This window comes from Protomyctophum bolini (assembly GCF_963924005.1).
Source record: "Protomyctophum bolini genome assembly, chromosome: 9".
NCBI classification, from domain to species: domain Eukaryota; kingdom Metazoa; phylum Chordata; class Actinopteri; order Myctophiformes; family Myctophidae; genus Protomyctophum; species Protomyctophum bolini.
This window is the reverse complement of record NC_137870.1, coordinates 18,298,484-18,315,752: the sequence shown is the minus strand read 5'-3', so window position 1 is coordinate 18,315,752 and position 17,269 is coordinate 18,298,484. Positions and strand designations below refer to the sequence as shown.

The following is a 17,269-nucleotide window of genomic DNA, read 5'->3' as shown; positions in this document are numbered from 1 at the left end:
GCATTGATACCTCAATACCTTAAAGGTGTATGGTCAATCAAAAATCTAATTAAAAGGTGATGATGTAAGGTTGATATGCGTAACCAGCGATGAACTGTATTTACAATTATAACTTAAGCCAACATGAACATAATCCATTAGCTTGAATGCAGACTGTGTTCAGTATGCGGCGTGTATACATCGCTTCGTCTGGGGGAGCGTCTGGGGAGCGTCCTTCGAAACTCAATACACCAAGACTTTCTGAAATGAACAATAAGGCCATCACAGGGCTAGCACTTTCAATATCAAATTACACTGATCATCCCCTGTATCGCTGCTTTAACCTCATGCGATCTGGACAAATAACAGAACCTTGCCATGAAAAAAGGTCAGTTTTAGCAGGAGTTTTGTTCCCTCGGCCATCACGGCATTAAACAAACTGCCCCGCCGATAGGATGGTTCTGTATATGGTGGGGACCTAATGTTTTCTGAATTGTCTTGGTGTTATGTGATGTTTTTGATGTGGGTGCTTCGGGACAATAAAGATTATACAACTTGTGCAAGGATGTGCTCTGATTGGCCCGTTAGCCACTTTTAGTGGCAGTCGGGGGAAACGCTCTCCCCAGAACATTATTTACTATTCTCTGACTATCGGGTCACAACCCGCTCACTTCGCTCGGTGCTGTCTCACGTGGTTCAAGTTCGCTTGAAACGGTGGGCCACCGTCGCGGTATAGTCTCGACACACATGTTAACCACTGTGGTGCATGTGACATCATGACGGGAGGAGCCTTACCGTCGGTCTTGAGCGTCAGAGGCGTGGGCGGGCTCAGCACCCTGGCGTTGGTCAGCGTGTTCTTCACCTGGCACAGGTAGCTGCCCACGTCGGACGGCTGCACCTTGGAGACGTACAGGTTCCCTGTGTCCTGCGAGATGAACCGACGGCTGTCCTCCGCCACGAACGACGGGAACTCGTTGAACACCCAGCTGTACATGATTTCTGTGTGTAGGGGGGGGGGAGGGGGAGGGGGGCACAGGGAAAATCGGGTTAGGGCACACATTTTTGTGGGTGCCCCAATTTTCTGCTTCCTACTTTTTTTTCCCCCCGAAACATTTTCTAAAAACATAAAAATTAAATGTATTTTTTTCTCTCTGTAATTGCATGTAGAAATCAAAGAAAATTCTTAGAAATTTGAAAACTTAAGAAGTAGTGAAAATAGACGATCTACACTTGTAGATCGGCTATTATCACTAGTTTGGGTCCCAGGGAGACACATTTCTCTTCTGGGTCACGGGCTAAAAGGTTTGGGAACCACTGGATTAGGGCATACTATGCACAGCATATTATGGAAATAATAGTTAGCATAGTTTCGGAAAGAACTCTTCCTACTTCCGGGCCCCTTCCCTATAGTTCCTTCGCAGGCGTTACCGATGATACTAATTAGGCTCTGTTCCATTTAGTGTACTGCAGGGAGCAATAGAAAAACATTAAAAGAGCCCGTCACAGAGAACATAAAGAAGATCAAGAAATATACATACACACAGCATGAGACCGTCAGATACAGTATGTATATTCTGCCAATGTAGATACAGTATCTTCATAACTCGAGGACAGATTATTGATGAGGGGGCAACATGTCTTGCACCCACGCGTGCACATGGAGACACACTCATGCATGCTCATGCAACAAGCACACTCACAGACAAACACATTGTGCGCACATGCACGCACACAGCCCACAACAGGAGGGTGGGGGGCTACTTACTGTAGATACATCTACATACATCTTACACTGATTGTGTGGTATAATGTGATTCACACACACACACACACACACACACACACACACACACACACACACACACACACACACACACACACACACACACACACACACACACACACACACACACACACACACACACACACACACACACACACACACACACACACACACACACACACACACACACACACACACACACACACACACACACACACAGATTCCAGGATGGCTGGTTGATTGCCTGATTGGGTGGTTTAATGTGATTCACTATTGAGGCATGCATGCAGCTGGAACCAGCTTCTCAAAATAGATGAAAGACGAGGTACGGTTCACACACAGTGCCACCACAGAGTTCATTGCACTGGGGGGGCAGCACGAGGACAGCATAACTCTAACAGGGCTGCATTGTGCCACTAAGTGCACACAACATATGCTCCTGGTGAGCCATGAGTGGACAGGATCGTCGCTGAAACCTCCATTTTCCTTTTTCAATTTAATGCCCTAGCTCAGTGTTTCCCAACTTGTGTGCCGCGGCACTTTAGTGTGCCGTTTGATATGTCCAGGTGTGCTGGACAGCAGCACACACAGCGCCGCCGGGTCACCTGCATCTGACGACGGCACAGCCAGCGACCCTCGCCGCCGGGGGGAACAACAACAACGGCAACTACTACCAATGCAACGCCTACAAAGAAAATCACTGCCAGACTTTACTGTGATGATTACATGAAGTTTGGCTTCACGTTTACTGGGGATACAACTAACCCGATTCCGCTGTGCATCGTTTGTGGGGTTATTCAAGCTTGCAAACAGCGCCATGGTTCCCAGTAAGCTGAAGCGTCACCTTGATACCACTAATGTTGAACTCGCTACAAAAGGACAAAAAATGTTCGTGAGTTTGAAAGAAAAAAAGGAGAAAGACACAGTGAAGCAGGCAAGTCTCTTGATATGCAGTACCAGTCAAAGACTAATGAAAAAGGTCTGGAATGAAGCTACCAAATCGCAGAGATGTTAAAAATGCCACATACATTGGCAGAAACAGTAATAGCCAATTCATTCAAACTCGCGGGGGGGGGGGGGGGGGGGGGATTACTTTGAAGTATTACTTTGCATTGACAAATTGAACATGTGTGTGCTATATTTTGTATATGAGTTTTCAAAAATAAATTGGTGAAACTGAGGCACTGTCTCTGTCCTTTTCTTTCTCTTTATAGTTATTGAGTGCTGCCATGTGTGTTTTTAAAATAAGTTTACTCTTGTCAAAAGTATAATGTGTTTGGTATCAATTAAATACGTTTTACTATATTATATATATATATATATATATATATATATATATATATATATATATATATATATATATATACACACCGTATATCTAGGTGTGCCCCGAGATTTTTAGGCTATGAAAAGTGTGCCCTGGGACAAAAAAGGTTGGGAAACACTGCCCTAGCCGATAATACTACAGCACCACACAGAAGCATCAACATTAGCAGATCTGCAATGTGACGCATTTCGAGCTTGCAGATCTGCTACTTTTCCTCTTTTTTTTATCCTGAAAACATGCTCCTGGTAACCCATGGGTGGACTTGAGGTTCCAACCATTGACTGTAAAAGAAATGGGGACAAAAGGGGACATAGACATCAAAAAGGAAAAAAACCTTTTTGAGGCGAAACGCAGTACCTTCCAAGGAAGGGACTGCACACTCCAGGGAACAGAGAGAGAGAGGGAACATACATACATACATATATATAATATATAATATATATATATATATATACTACAAACCCTGTCTAACTTCTCAGCTGCACATACACTAATGAGGACAGTTAGAATAGAAGCCATCAGAAATGACCAGGCAAAGGAAAGGAAACGTCAAGAGCCTGGTCAGCCCCTTCAGAAGTCACACATAAAGAATGGAACGCCAAGAGCCATGGTAAGCCCCTTCAGGAAGTCACGCAGTGCAGTTTAACTTAAGTGCAGTTCCACCTAAGAATGGATTGTGTCATGCTGGCTTTCTCAGTCACCATGACTACCGCGGTCAAAAACAAACAAGATCATGACCAGCTCTACTCAAGCCTCTCCAGAAGTATGTCCAATGGAATACAGCCACCTACGAATCCTTACTCTGTACCGAGATGACCTCGACATAGAACTACTGTACATACTAACAGAGCAATAACTTTTAAAGAAATGTAGAAGAAAAACTAAATGTTTCCCCCCTCTACGGACGTACCCTGTACAGTTTTCCAACTATTCAAATAATGAACAATTGTGCTCATTTGTCTTAAAATGTTTTATACCAAGTGTTGTAAACTCTAATTAATGGACCCTCGTCTGGTTCAGACAGACAGATAGTGTGTGCAGACTGGGTGGTGTGTGATGATTGAAGTATTCCTTCGGTACGGCGACTGCGGCGGTGGGCCCGGGAGAACAATAACGTGACACGAGACAGTATCACGCCAAAGGTTCACAAAGTATATTACACAAACAGGGAACTGTGCTGGATCATAATGACGTGACAATAAGATATGAGACAAAATAACGTGCCTACTGCAGCAAGGCTGACCTTGCTGGTGCTGAGATGTCTCTCGTAGCCCATCTATAAAGTATGCTACAGTACAGGCAGTATACACAATACATGTCAAGTACACTGTATCTCAAGTTCAAGTACATTTAGATGTACATGGGCAACTCATGATTATAACACCAAGTGACAGCAATACCTTTAAAAACTGCTGCTAGGGTAGATACTAGGGCTGCGAATCTTTAGGTGTCCCACGATTCGATTCGATTCCGATTCTTGGGGTGACGATTCAATTCAAAAACGATCTTTTCGATTTTTCCGATTCTCGATTCAAAAAAGATTTTTTTCGATTCTAAAGCAGTTTATTTTATTTTATTAAAAACAATTAAATAGAATTTTAGCATGATCTACTCCAGTCTTCTGGCATGAAAGCAGAGTACATTTAGTAAAAAGCTTGTATAATTGTAAAGGTTTTACCTGTCTCATGTATTTAGCTTGCACAAATTTGAACCAGTACAAAAGTTACAAAATCTCTTCTCACTCAATACCAGAACAATACATTAGTATTAAAACAGGTGTAAAATAAATACAATTGGCAGGCTTAGCTTAGCTGGTAGTAAATGTACTATGCAGAAACCCAGGCCATAATGCATTGCATGCACAGGTACATTTGTAAAAAAAGAAAAATTAAAAAAAAAAAGAAAAAAAAAAGAAAATGAGAATCGATTCTGAATCGGACAGCATTAGAATCGCGATTCTAACTCGAATCGATTTTTTTTGACAGGCCTAGTAGATACCCTCACAAAAACATGCAGTAATCCTGGTCTCTAAAACTACCTCCGCAGAGGCAGAGGAAGTGTAGCGCCCAGGATTACATTGGATAATTGGCACTGGGTGAAAAGAAAACTGGGTTACAAAATTGTGGGATAAAAAGTTATTAAAAAAAAAAAAAAAAAAAAACTGCTGCTATTTGCTTCATAAGCTTTATACCAAGCCAACCTTGGTGTATAACATAACCATTTCTATAAGAAAGGGTAACATTGCTGTGGTTTTCTAAGTTTATACAGCTCCGTTTACACAATTGTTTTATTACCTTTTTAATTACACTTATTTTTATTTGACACTTTCTGTGGAAATGTAAATGTTTTCTCACGCCAAGAAAGCTCCTTTCAACTGAACTGATTTGAATTGAGATAGAACCAGAACATTGTTGTGGATGATGAGGAAGGAATAAGATAGCCGACAGCACAAGCTTAAGCTTGTTATTGTAATATTGTTATGGACAGACAGACAGACAGACAGACAGACAGACAGACAGACAGACAGACAGACAGACAGACAGACAGACAGACAGACAGACAAGACAAGACAAGACGGACAGACAGACAGACAGACAGCTCCTGTCAGGGGATCAGTGCAACCTATATTCAAGCCTGCTCAGTATTATAGCAGCTTGAGACCTACAGCTTGAGTACATCAATCTGCATTTCCAGGTGCACACATGAAATAAGTGGGACAGTCATAGCGCTGCACAGCCCAGCCCAGGGACCCTGCATGCTACAGGGGGAGAGTGTCAAGGAGAAGACCCTGCTGCATCTGCACCACTGCCCGCAGCGGCAGCAGAGTTTAGTCAAGTTTGTGTGTGTGTCAAATAAACCGTTGAGTTTGTTGTTGCACAGTTTATTCTATTTTTACCCTTAGTCAACCAGGCATGGTTGATTAAGTACAGATTCTATTTTCTTCAGCAATGGCCTGTGGAGAGGAAGGGGGGGAATAATGCTCCAATCATACACACGCAGCTTTTTGCTGTAGAGTATAAGTACCGGTAATATTGTCGCTGTCGGGTGGGAACCTTGTGTGAACCTCTGTTCAAATGGATATATTGGAACACGTACTGTAGTTAGTCACAAGCTATTATATTTATCAAACCCACAGACTAAAGGGATATTTCACTTTCAAACATGTTTAAAAGTGAAGGAAATAGCTGATCTACAAGCTCACAACACGTCACATTGCAACGCGTTGTGAGCTTGCAGATCGGCTACTTTTTGCTACTTTTGTGCGACACTCTCGTACAACGAAGTAGGCCATTCATTTACGTATAATTATAATTTTTCCTTTATTTACCCAGGGTAGTAGCTGAGCACAAGTGCTCATTTTCAGCAACGCCTACACTACGTGAGTGCTGGTATTCATACATACTACGTGAGACGAGTGCTGGTATTATTTTCTACAGTATGTATCTTCCAGAACCGTGCACCCGTGACATTATGCTTGCTTTTGCTTTCTTCTTCAACAGACATATAACCGTCATTGAACATCAGGAAAATCCTTTTCACTTGCTGTGATGTGGGACAGGGGGCATCACAGCAAGTGAAAAGGATTTTCCTCAAAGCCTACAGTATTCATACCCCAGTTGGTGATTCGTACCCCCAGTTAGGTGAAAAGGTGACCACTGAGCTGCGGTGAAGAGAAAACCACCGCTATCCCAAGCCCGTCTTACTTTTTTTTACTCGCCACCAAAACGAACAACGACGTAAAAACTAACGACAGACTCGCAGAAACAGAGCAGCGGGAGAACGAGAGAACAAAGGAATTAAATAATAGCTGCTGAAAGTTGGGGTACATCAACAACCATTAAAGGGCAAAATGTTCTACATTTCATTATGCTTTAGCATGTGTAGGGGGTTTTCATGATTCTGAATCCATTCCAAGCATTAGTTTTGCACAAAAAACACTCTTTGGGCTAAAAACGTCCATAGCCGTTATGAGGTCAGCACTAGGCACATTCATTCTGGGCACATTTGGGCAAGTGGCTATGGTAATTTGTCTATTTAAAAAAAAGTTTGAATAGGCTACACAAATATTTTAGTTCGCAGAAAATGCATTTTAATTTGGGGTTCCTTGACATGAAAATGTTTGAGAGTGTAGTTGTCTATTTTTCCCCACCATTAGAGGATTAGTGTGAGCATGTTATGTGCTGACATCATTGGAGTGTAGGTTGGAGGCATTAGACGGTGAATTATTCAGCGTTAATGGGAGGATGAGATGCACATGCGCCAACGGGCCTCAGTTGTGCGCCCACGCATGGGGAGTCGGAGGCAGCATGACGAAACCTCCTATCTCCATTATTCACGTTCGTTAAATTAACGCCCTACGTGATCATATTACAGCGTAATACAGAGGCATCACAAGGAGCAGATCCGCAAGCTCGAAAACGTGGCGCGAAGCAACACGCTTGCTACTTTTGCTATTTTTGAGTTTAAATCTGAAACAGTTTTGGACATGTGAGGTTTCCAACTGACAGAGACGACTCAACAGATGTAGCCCCCGGACTACTAAAAGACGAGGGGCCAGCCCGGTGTTATCACACGTATTGCACATGTATCCTGGCTGAGTGTTGATTAGATGAAAGAAGTGTCAGGCTTCTTGCACGTCAAGCTGATGAGGCTGTCAGCCGCGTTTCTTGTTGTGTGTCAAGTTTGACATAATAATGCTGTATACTGGCAAGCCTACTGTAGCTTACTGCAAGTTCATTTCTAACTTATAGTAAACCGGAACTGCATGTGTTGTCTCTCTGCGCTTCTTTCTGTCCACGCTAAAATCTTTTTGCATTGAGAGCTTGTAGATCTGATATTTCTGGTTAATGTTCCACCCTCAGAATATGGATACTTTAACTGATTCATTGAACAATTTATTAGACAGAAATGCAAACAGAATGAGGTACAGTCAGACATGTGGGCTAAAAGGATAACGCAAAAATGTCCTAGGGTCTTTTTTCCACTGTGGTCATAATATGCTGGGCTTCGGTTAATAATCAATGAATGCTGCCAGCCTATATACTGTACATATGGCATTAGATATTGTCACTGTCCGGTGGAAACCTTTTATGTCCAAAACGGGTATTTTTAGTAAATGAAAATAATAATAATAATGATGATAATGATGATGATGATGATGATGACCTTTGTTCCAATGGATCCAATGTAGTTAATATTTAGTCACAATATCTTGTTAATAATTTCCATTGGTTAAATATGTAGGTCTATAAATCCCACAGACAGACCACTTTCCACAAAATCACTTTCTTCTATAAAAAGAGAAAGAAAAATAGCAGAGCTCACAGTTTTGAGTGTGTAGATTTCCTATTTCAATTTTATTTCTTTTTTGCAGATTTTGCGTACCACTTTTGTATGGCGAGTACGGCATACATTTACGGAAAAGAAGTACACAAGGTTTCTGCCCGACAGCAACAATATACTGCATGGCTATTGAACTACTATATAGGGTACACTGACTGGCTCAAACAGCTTTACACATGGGGGTTTAATAGGGTACACTGACTGGCTCAAACAGCTTTACACATGGGGGTTTAATAGGGTACACGGACTGGCTCAAACAGCTTTACACATGGGGGTTTAATAGGGTACACGGACTGGCTCAAACAGCTTTACACATGGGGGTTTAATAGGGTACACGGACTGGCTCAAACAGCTTTACACATGGGGGTTTAATAGGGTACACGGACTGGCTCAAAGAACTTTACACATGGGGGTTTAATAGGGTACACTGACTGGCTCAAACAGCTTTACACATGGGGGTTTAATAGGGTACACTGACTGGCTCAAACAGCTTTACACATGGGGGGTTATAGGGTACACTGACTGGCTCAAACAGCTTTACACGTGGGGGTTTATAGGGTACACTGATTGGCTCAAACAGCTTTACACATGGGGGTTATAGGGTACACTGACTGGCTCAAACAGCTTTACACGTGGGGGTTTATAGGGTACACTGATTGGCTCAAACAGCTTTACACATGGGGGTTTAATAGGGTACACGGACTGGCTCAAACAGCTTTACACATGGGGGTTTAATAGGGTACACGGACTGGCTCAAACAGCTTTACACATGGGGGTTTAATAGGGTACACGGACTGGCTCAAACAACTTTACACATGGGGGTTTAATAGGGTACACTGACTGGCTCAAACAGCTTTACACATGGGGGTTATAGGGTACACTGACTGGCTCAAACAGCTTTACACATGGGGGGTTATAGGGTACACTGACTGGCTCAAACAGCTTTACACGTGGGGGTTTATAGGGTACACTGATTGGCTCAAACAGCTTTACACATGGGGGTTATAGGGTACACTGACTGGCTCAAACAGCTTTACACGTGGGGGTTTATAGGGTACACTGACTGGCTCAAACAGCTTTACACATGGGGGTTTTATGACTCGCTCAAACAGCTTTACACGTGGGGGTTTATAGGGTACACTGATTGGCTCAAACAGCTTTACACGTGGGGGTTTATAGGGTACACTGACTGGCTCAAACAGCTTTACACGTGGGGGTTTATAGGGTACACTGATTGGCTCAAACCGCTTTACACGTGGGGGTTTCATTTCAAAGGCTGCCATTAGACCTATAATGGCCTGTTTGGAATGTCAGGTTGAATATTGGCCATCCATCATGTTCACTGGCAACACTAAATGGTGATAGTTGGCTCCAAACGAGTGGCTTATCAGACCACAGGAAAAAAAAGACATTTCTGATTTAAATGCAATCAGCGCTGGGAAGTAATTAGGTGGTCCCTACATTCAGCTCGTTTCTGATTTATTTATGATGAGACGGGCAGGAGAGCGTGGCATAGAAACCTCACAAGTCAAACAGAGTCTTACGCTGTGGCAATTAATGTTTATATAAATGAGCCCTTTCTGCACTATCCTGCTGATATACAAATCCAACAGGGAATAAAAGAGAACAATCCCATGCTGTCATCCCATGCGGTCTTGTTCTAAGAATAGTATCTCAGATGAAATCATGTGGAAATAGTCAGACGACATGCTGTTTGATTTTGTCTAGGCTTTCTAAGTCCACTTCGCCACATGTGTCATGGTAGGCATGAACAAATAAATTAAGAAACAAAACATCAAACCGATGTGCACCAACCAAAAATGCACCTAGATACTGTAATCCCGCATGGACGAAACCATTTACAAGTGTTCCTGAGTGATTATTGCATAATAGCATTTCACAGCTCCTTGATTTCAGCATCAATAATTTGCGTATTCTGATGAGAAGAGATAGGCTTTTATATTTTCCAAGCTGCCTGTAGAGACTTCCCTGCTAAACAATAAATAATTGCCAAGTGTTTCAAAGACGTGCAGAGCAACTCAGATCTGAACTAATACTAATACCGACTGAAGGAAGGTGCATGGCAAATGAAGCTAAGCGGCAGGTCATATTTTTCTTTCAAATGCTCCATATCAACAGATTAATTAGTGGAGGTATTGTTTGCTCGTTCTCTTCCGGGAATTCAACGGAGAGGCAACAGCTGAACCTAATGAGACAAACAACAATGTGCAAATGCCGCTCTAAATTGGACTGAGGTTATTACATGAATGGCACCGGCTTCTTATCCCTTTGTTCTGCCACCATTGTCACATGTCCTTTGTTATAATGTAAAACCAAATGGCGGACCAAAATAAACAAATAAATCGTTTCCCCAATTGGAGAGTGACTTCCCAAGGCAATTGGACAGACAATGGAAGCCGAGAGGCATTTGCAAATGGAGGCGTGTGGGTGCAATCCAAGCACCTAGTCGACAAACACATTGTAAAAAAAAAAGACAAGGCATCACACCAGCCCCGATGCTAAATCAATGTGTATATAACTACACGACGTGAGAGCAGTTAATTTGGTATAACAGGCAAACTGTGCCATGATTTACACCAAGAATCGTTTTGATGACTACTTTTCAAATAGTTTAAAAGTTTTAAAAGGTGAACAAAACCATAGTGTTACTGGCAACCACACTAATGAATGGTTATCAGCTATATCTAGCTAGCTAGTAGCTTTTGACCCTGTACTTATGATGCCCTAGCTCGGACCACCTCCCATCTTGTAACTAATGTGGCCTTTATGTATTTATTTCACAGACATTTCTGTGTGTTGTAACTTTTGTCACTGCTGTGAGGAGCCCACACGGGGAGAACTACAGATCCTATGTCCTACTCCTCCCGCCCAACACTCTCTGCCGACACCCTCTTCACCCGGCTTCCGTCCCCAAGCACGGGCCGATTGTGTTCGCATAGAGATGCTCGAAAAAGATTGATGCACCACGGTGGATTCGAACCCCCAAGACCATGGCCTTCAATATGATCTGAACTGAACACCTGTCCCTCAGGGCTCTATACAACGTATATTTTCTGCGTTATTTTATTGTGGAGAAAGCTGAACGGCAATCTCACAACGCGTCGCAACACGCACACGCACACGCACACGCACACGCACACACACACACACACACACACACACACACACACACACACACACACACACACACACACACACAGAAAACAATGGCATCCATGCTGTCATTTTACACATGATGAAGTAGCCCTCCATTTATCAGAGAACAATGTAGTAAAAACATGCTCAAATGAAACCATGAAATGAACAGGAATGAACTGCTCACGTCTCAGTTAATTAGGTTTAATTATGTAATCTATGTGCTTTTAAGTGGTGTACTAATAAGTTTGAAATCATCCTACACAACACATTCCACCTTAACGTCATGCGACACGCCCTAGCTGCAGAGTGTGAATTTTACTGGTAACACGCTCCCAGGCTCTAATAAGGCATGGATTGCAGCTTGTAATTGGGCAGAACACTCTTTTCCGTCCCTTGTTTCGGGTGTCATTTTTCATTTTCATCAGAAGAGCAATCTTGAAGATAGAAATTAGCCTTAATTCAAGTTTGAACAGAATAGAAGACCATGCAACATACAGTACATCATTAGAAAAAACAACCACCCCAGAGGGCAAGAATGGTATAACCCATTTATAAGCTATGCTTTTATTAATACTAAGTATACCAAGTAAAATACAGAGTTAACTCATCCATCGCTTTTAAGAAGTGCCAAAAAGTCCCTAAGCGCCAGTCTCTATACATTTTTTTATTTAATTTAAATTTAAAAAAAAGATTTTTTTTTTTTTTTTTTGTCCCATGTTATACCCGTCTGAAAAAGACGATAAAGACGTCGTTGGCGCTGTGGGAGTTGCTAAAAAAGCAGTCAATTAAGTCGTTGGCAGACATTGAGTTAAGGGGTAAATCAGATAGATTAGTCCTTGGGCCAAGTGCCCAGATATGACATGTCGGTACCGGTGAGGCGGCAAAGTTTAGTTGTGATTTTTTTATTCCTATACATCCCTAGATTAGGTTTTGATATGATAGACCTTGCTGACTGGCAGCTTTTTAGTGGTTATCACCTCAAACCCCCCTTTTTGGTATATGGCTCTGGCGAAATTGTGTAAAGGCAAATAAAAATTCACTAAAATTACATAAATACACATGGAAGTGTGACATTTGGCATGGAGTATCCTGACACATAGGGGTAAGTATCAGAATAGGATTTTGGGGCTATCTACCATTGTATTCTTAAATATGACCTACATCATCCTCAGAAACACAAAAATATACACTGTCCGTTTAACAAATAACAACAAAGATGGTTATTTTCCAGCACATTAGGGTGAATATAACTGCCTCACTTGTATATAGAAAACTTCCCATATCCTTAAGCTTCAATTTAAGCCCAAGATGACCTCTCTATCTTGAAGATTACTCTTTCTGTGGCCAAAATGCTGCACTATACCTCAAATCGGAGACATTTTCATTATCAGTCACTACAGCCTTCCAGAGTCCTAGAATGTAACAATAGGTTCACATGTTCTGCAACTACTGCTGTCTGAAGTTAGAAACATGAATACTACAGCAGGAACACAAATGCCTTTTATTATATTTATATTTATTTATTATATTATATGCACATAATAGCTTGTTTCAGTACAGTGGGGTTCCATTCGTTTATGCCAGCCCAGTACCCATAGTTACCTCTAGGTATTTAAAAGTACCTGGGTACCTATGGAAGTCACACCTCTTATGGGTGTGGTTTAGTCTTAAGGGGAGTTTTCTTTTCACCTACTGTGTAATATAATAAACAGACAGTAGGTGGCAGTAGGGCAGTAGGACAGAGGCCAGTGCAGTATTCAGCTTGCAAATTTAATGAAAATTTGAAGGGATGTGCCAGGGACCCCCCATTTGAGAGGATATGCCAGGGACCCCATAAGAGAACGTTTTTACAGCTATAGCAGTGACTCTCAACCCGTTTAATTTCAAGGACCCCCAGTTTGACATGCATTAGTCTATCTATGGAGTATGGAGGGGGGGTCCCTGGCGTGTCTCTTCGGGTGGGGGTCCCTGTCGTGTCTCTTCGGGTGGGGGGTACACCCCCCCACCCAACTATACAGCTTGCAAATTTAATGAAAATTTGAAGGGATGTGCCAGGGACCCCCGTTTGGGGGGATGTGCCGGGGACCCCCATTTGGGGGGATGTGCCAGGGACCCCCATTTGAGAGGATATGCCAGGGACCCCCATAAGAGAAGGTTTTTACAGCTATAGCCATTAGTCTATGGAGGGGGGGTCCCTGGCGTGTCTCTTCGGGTGGGGGTCCCTGTCGTGTCTCTTCGGGTGGGGGTCCCTGTCGTGTCTCTTCGGGTGGGGGGTCCTTGGCGTGTCTCTTCGGGTGGGGGTCCCTGTCGTGTCTCTTCGGGTGGGGGTCCCTGTCGTGTCTCTTCGGGTGGGGGGTCCTTGGCGTGTCTCTTCGGGTGGGGGTCCCTGTCGTGTCTCTTCGGGTGGGGGTCCCTGTCGTGTCTCTTCGGGTGGGGGGTCCTTGGCGTGTCTCTTCGGGTGGGGGTCCCTGTCGTGTCTCTTCGGGTGGGGGTCCCTGTCGTGTCTCTTCGGGTGGGGGGTCCTTGGCGTGTCTCTTCGGGTGGGGGTCCTTGGCGTGTCTCTTCGGGTGGGGGTCCCTGTCATGTCTCTTCGGGTGGGGGTCCCTGTCGTGTCTCTTCGGGTGGGGGTCCCTGGCGTGTCTCTTCGGGTGGGGGGTCCCTGGCGTGTCTCTTCGGGTGGGGGTCCCTGCGTGTCTCTTCGGGTGGGGGTCCCTGGCATATCTCTTTAATCTGAATATTGTGTTGATGATTATTGATGAAATGTTTGCAATGAAACACTTTTTGTACTTTTGGTAAACACGCTTCTGCCCACTTTTTTTATATAATTATATATTTAGTTACATCATACCCCCTGTTCTGAGGACCCCCTGTTCTGTGGACTGGGGGTTAACTGTACATTAACTGTACATTAACTAAAGTTTGCAAATAAATGTAGTGGCGTACAAATACAATATTTGCCTCTGAGATGTAGTGGAGTAGAAGTAAATAAAATACACATTAACAACTATACACAATTTGGCCATTTTAAAATAGCGTGTGAGCTTGTGGATCTGCTATTTTCAAAATATTTTTATATATTTGAAAACTTGAAATGAGACAGAAAATCTAAATTAAATTCAAAGGAGCTTTATCAGCATGAGAAAATGTACGTTTACATGTTTTCCTGCCTTAATCTCCTTCCTTTTTTTTTACTTGTAAAACTGATGTAACAGCTTCTGATTCTGAGAGACAGAGGAAGTTTTTTTATCCTTTATTGTCAACAGCAGATCTACATTTCCACAACACACATTATGTGTGTGTGTGTGTGTGTGTGTGTGTGTTACTGCTTTGGGGTCTCACAGTCACTCTCTCAACCCCACCCCCCCCCCCCCTATATGCCCGGTCTGTGAGGTGTGAAAAAATTTCCCCACCCCCACCATGCAGGCACCTCTTAGTGTTACTTTTAGTAGCAAATTCACAACAATCCATTGAACTTTAGGCCTGCCTAGGCAATTAAACTATCTAGTCTTAGACAACAACATTTTTACACTGGCTTAAAATAAACTAAAACATAATTGCTCAGCCTCTTCAACAAAGATAAAACTAACCTTCTTTGTTCTGTACTTATACATACAATTGTATAGTACAAAACACAGATTTTAAAACTTTAGTTACTATTGCAAACCAGCACTATAGGCTATGTTGTAGCCAATTTGATGATTTTATTTGTGGTTAATTTCTTGTGAAGTTGCTATGACAACCTGGGCAGAGGCGGGCTCAGTCAATCACAGGCACAGCCTACTTGTATGCGTCACAGGTGCACGGCAGGAGGGATTTTGGGAAACGTCACAGGGAAGCCACACCGTTTTTCAACCGTGCGTGTTTTGTTTGTTTTCAGTTGTTTTGAGTTATCCTTTGTTTATTTTGCATCACGAGGTATTGTTTAAGTTAAAGTTTAAGTACCCGGTTTATGTCATGCCTTATCCACCCCTGCAAGCAAAATAAAACATTTTTAAATGCACTCAACGAGACGACCTGAGTTACTGTCATCATCACCACGTGTTGGAAAGAGCTTCACACCATATCCCTCACTGGCTACTTTGCATGATCTACAAGCTCATAATGTGGCAAATGACGACATATTGTGAGCTTGTAGATCCGCTATTTTCAAATAGTCTACTATACTGAGGAAGTGGTTAATGCATTTTTTTGGCGTACAAGTACAGTATTTGCCTCTGAGATGTAGTGGAGTAGAAGTAGAAGTATTGGAATTCATGAATACTAAAGTAAAGTACAAATGCCTCAGAATTGTACAGTAATTAAGTAAATGCACTTACTTTCCACCACTTTGGAATGGTGAGTGACTTTCTTAATATCATTTAAATATAAAAACTTAAATTAATAGGTTTACCATGCATGCCAAAATAGGATTTTTTCAATGGTTTTGTGATGTCATCAGGAGTAAGTCAGTAACAGTTTATATTTACCCCTGATTGTCACTAGGCTCTTTGAATATGCTTTCTCAAAGCCTGTATCTGTTTAAGAGTAATAAAACAAGTATAAGGTTTAATCCTATTTAGGCCTATCAGTTTTTTTCCTTCCTGAAAACCCTAAAAAAATGACTCTCTCTCTCTCTCTCTCTCAGTAGCCTCTGTAGTAGGCTGACTACTGTATACAATTAACATAACCTGTTTGGCTAGACATTGTGGGGACTCTGGGGAGAGATAGTCAAATACTACTAAAAACTGTACAGAGCCTGCTTTTAATTAATTCAGATGGCATATGAAAAAAACAGGGGGTCCTCAGAACAGATTGTTCAAAGACTGAGCTTAAATCTGAATTTGCTACACCAAATCATAAGAAAACAAAAAGAAAGCTATCTCACACACTGGAACAGATCTACTCAAAACCAGAGCAAAATGGAATGCTATTTAGCTCTAAACAGGGAATACACATTAGTAGAATACTTGAGCACAGTAACTGACCCAAAACTAAGGAAAACTTTAATTCGATATAGACTCAGTGAACACACAGGGAAAAAAACACAGGAGAGCACAGTTTGAAGTGAATAACAGGCACCATTGTTTGGGACACAGCTAAAGGTGTTGAATGCGCCGTGGGGGGTGGGGTAATATGAACTGTAAAATTAAATACAAATTAAAATACTCTCTTGCATCCAAAGAGCCTAAAGTATTGCCGATTTCCAGTGCTTTTGCTTCTACTCCAAATCTCAGAGGCAAATATTGTAATTTGGCAGGCAGACAGACCCTGACTATCTATGCCAGTGTTTCCCAACCTGTGTGTCGCGGAGCTTTGGTGCTCCGCTTGATGTGTCCAAGTGCTCCCCGTAATTTGACCGAAATTAAGTTATAGTGTTACTTTCTGTCAAATCAGGCGGCACACTAACTCTCCCCCTTAAGCAATATTATAGCTACTGGGCTGCAGGCTTATTATTTTGCGTCATTGTTGTCACACGTCTAACCATTAGACGTGCGATAACTACAACACGGAACAATAGACTCTAACGACCCTCGGCCATTGAAATGTTAATGCTTAGATGCATCCAGAAGACGCTACATTTCGCTCCCTCCAGAAAGACTGGAGCGCGCAGAGCACATATGCACGTAGACAGCAGACACATACAGTCCCGACCAGGAGGTAAAGTAGGCTAAACGTGACGTTGTTGTGATTAAACATAA

General features: G+C 42.5%; 1 protein-coding gene across 1 annotated transcript in view; it reads right to left on the bottom strand.

The window, feature by feature from the left end:
- cntn5 (contactin 5) overlaps positions 1–17,269 on the bottom strand; it is a 229,839-nt gene that overhangs the window by 84,474 nt on the left and 128,096 nt on the right. The window contains exon 7 of the mRNA XM_080772412.1: positions 775–978. Within this exon, the coding sequence (XP_080628538.1) occupies positions 775–978 (204 nt within the window). The remainder of the gene's footprint in view (positions 1–774; positions 979–17,269) is intronic.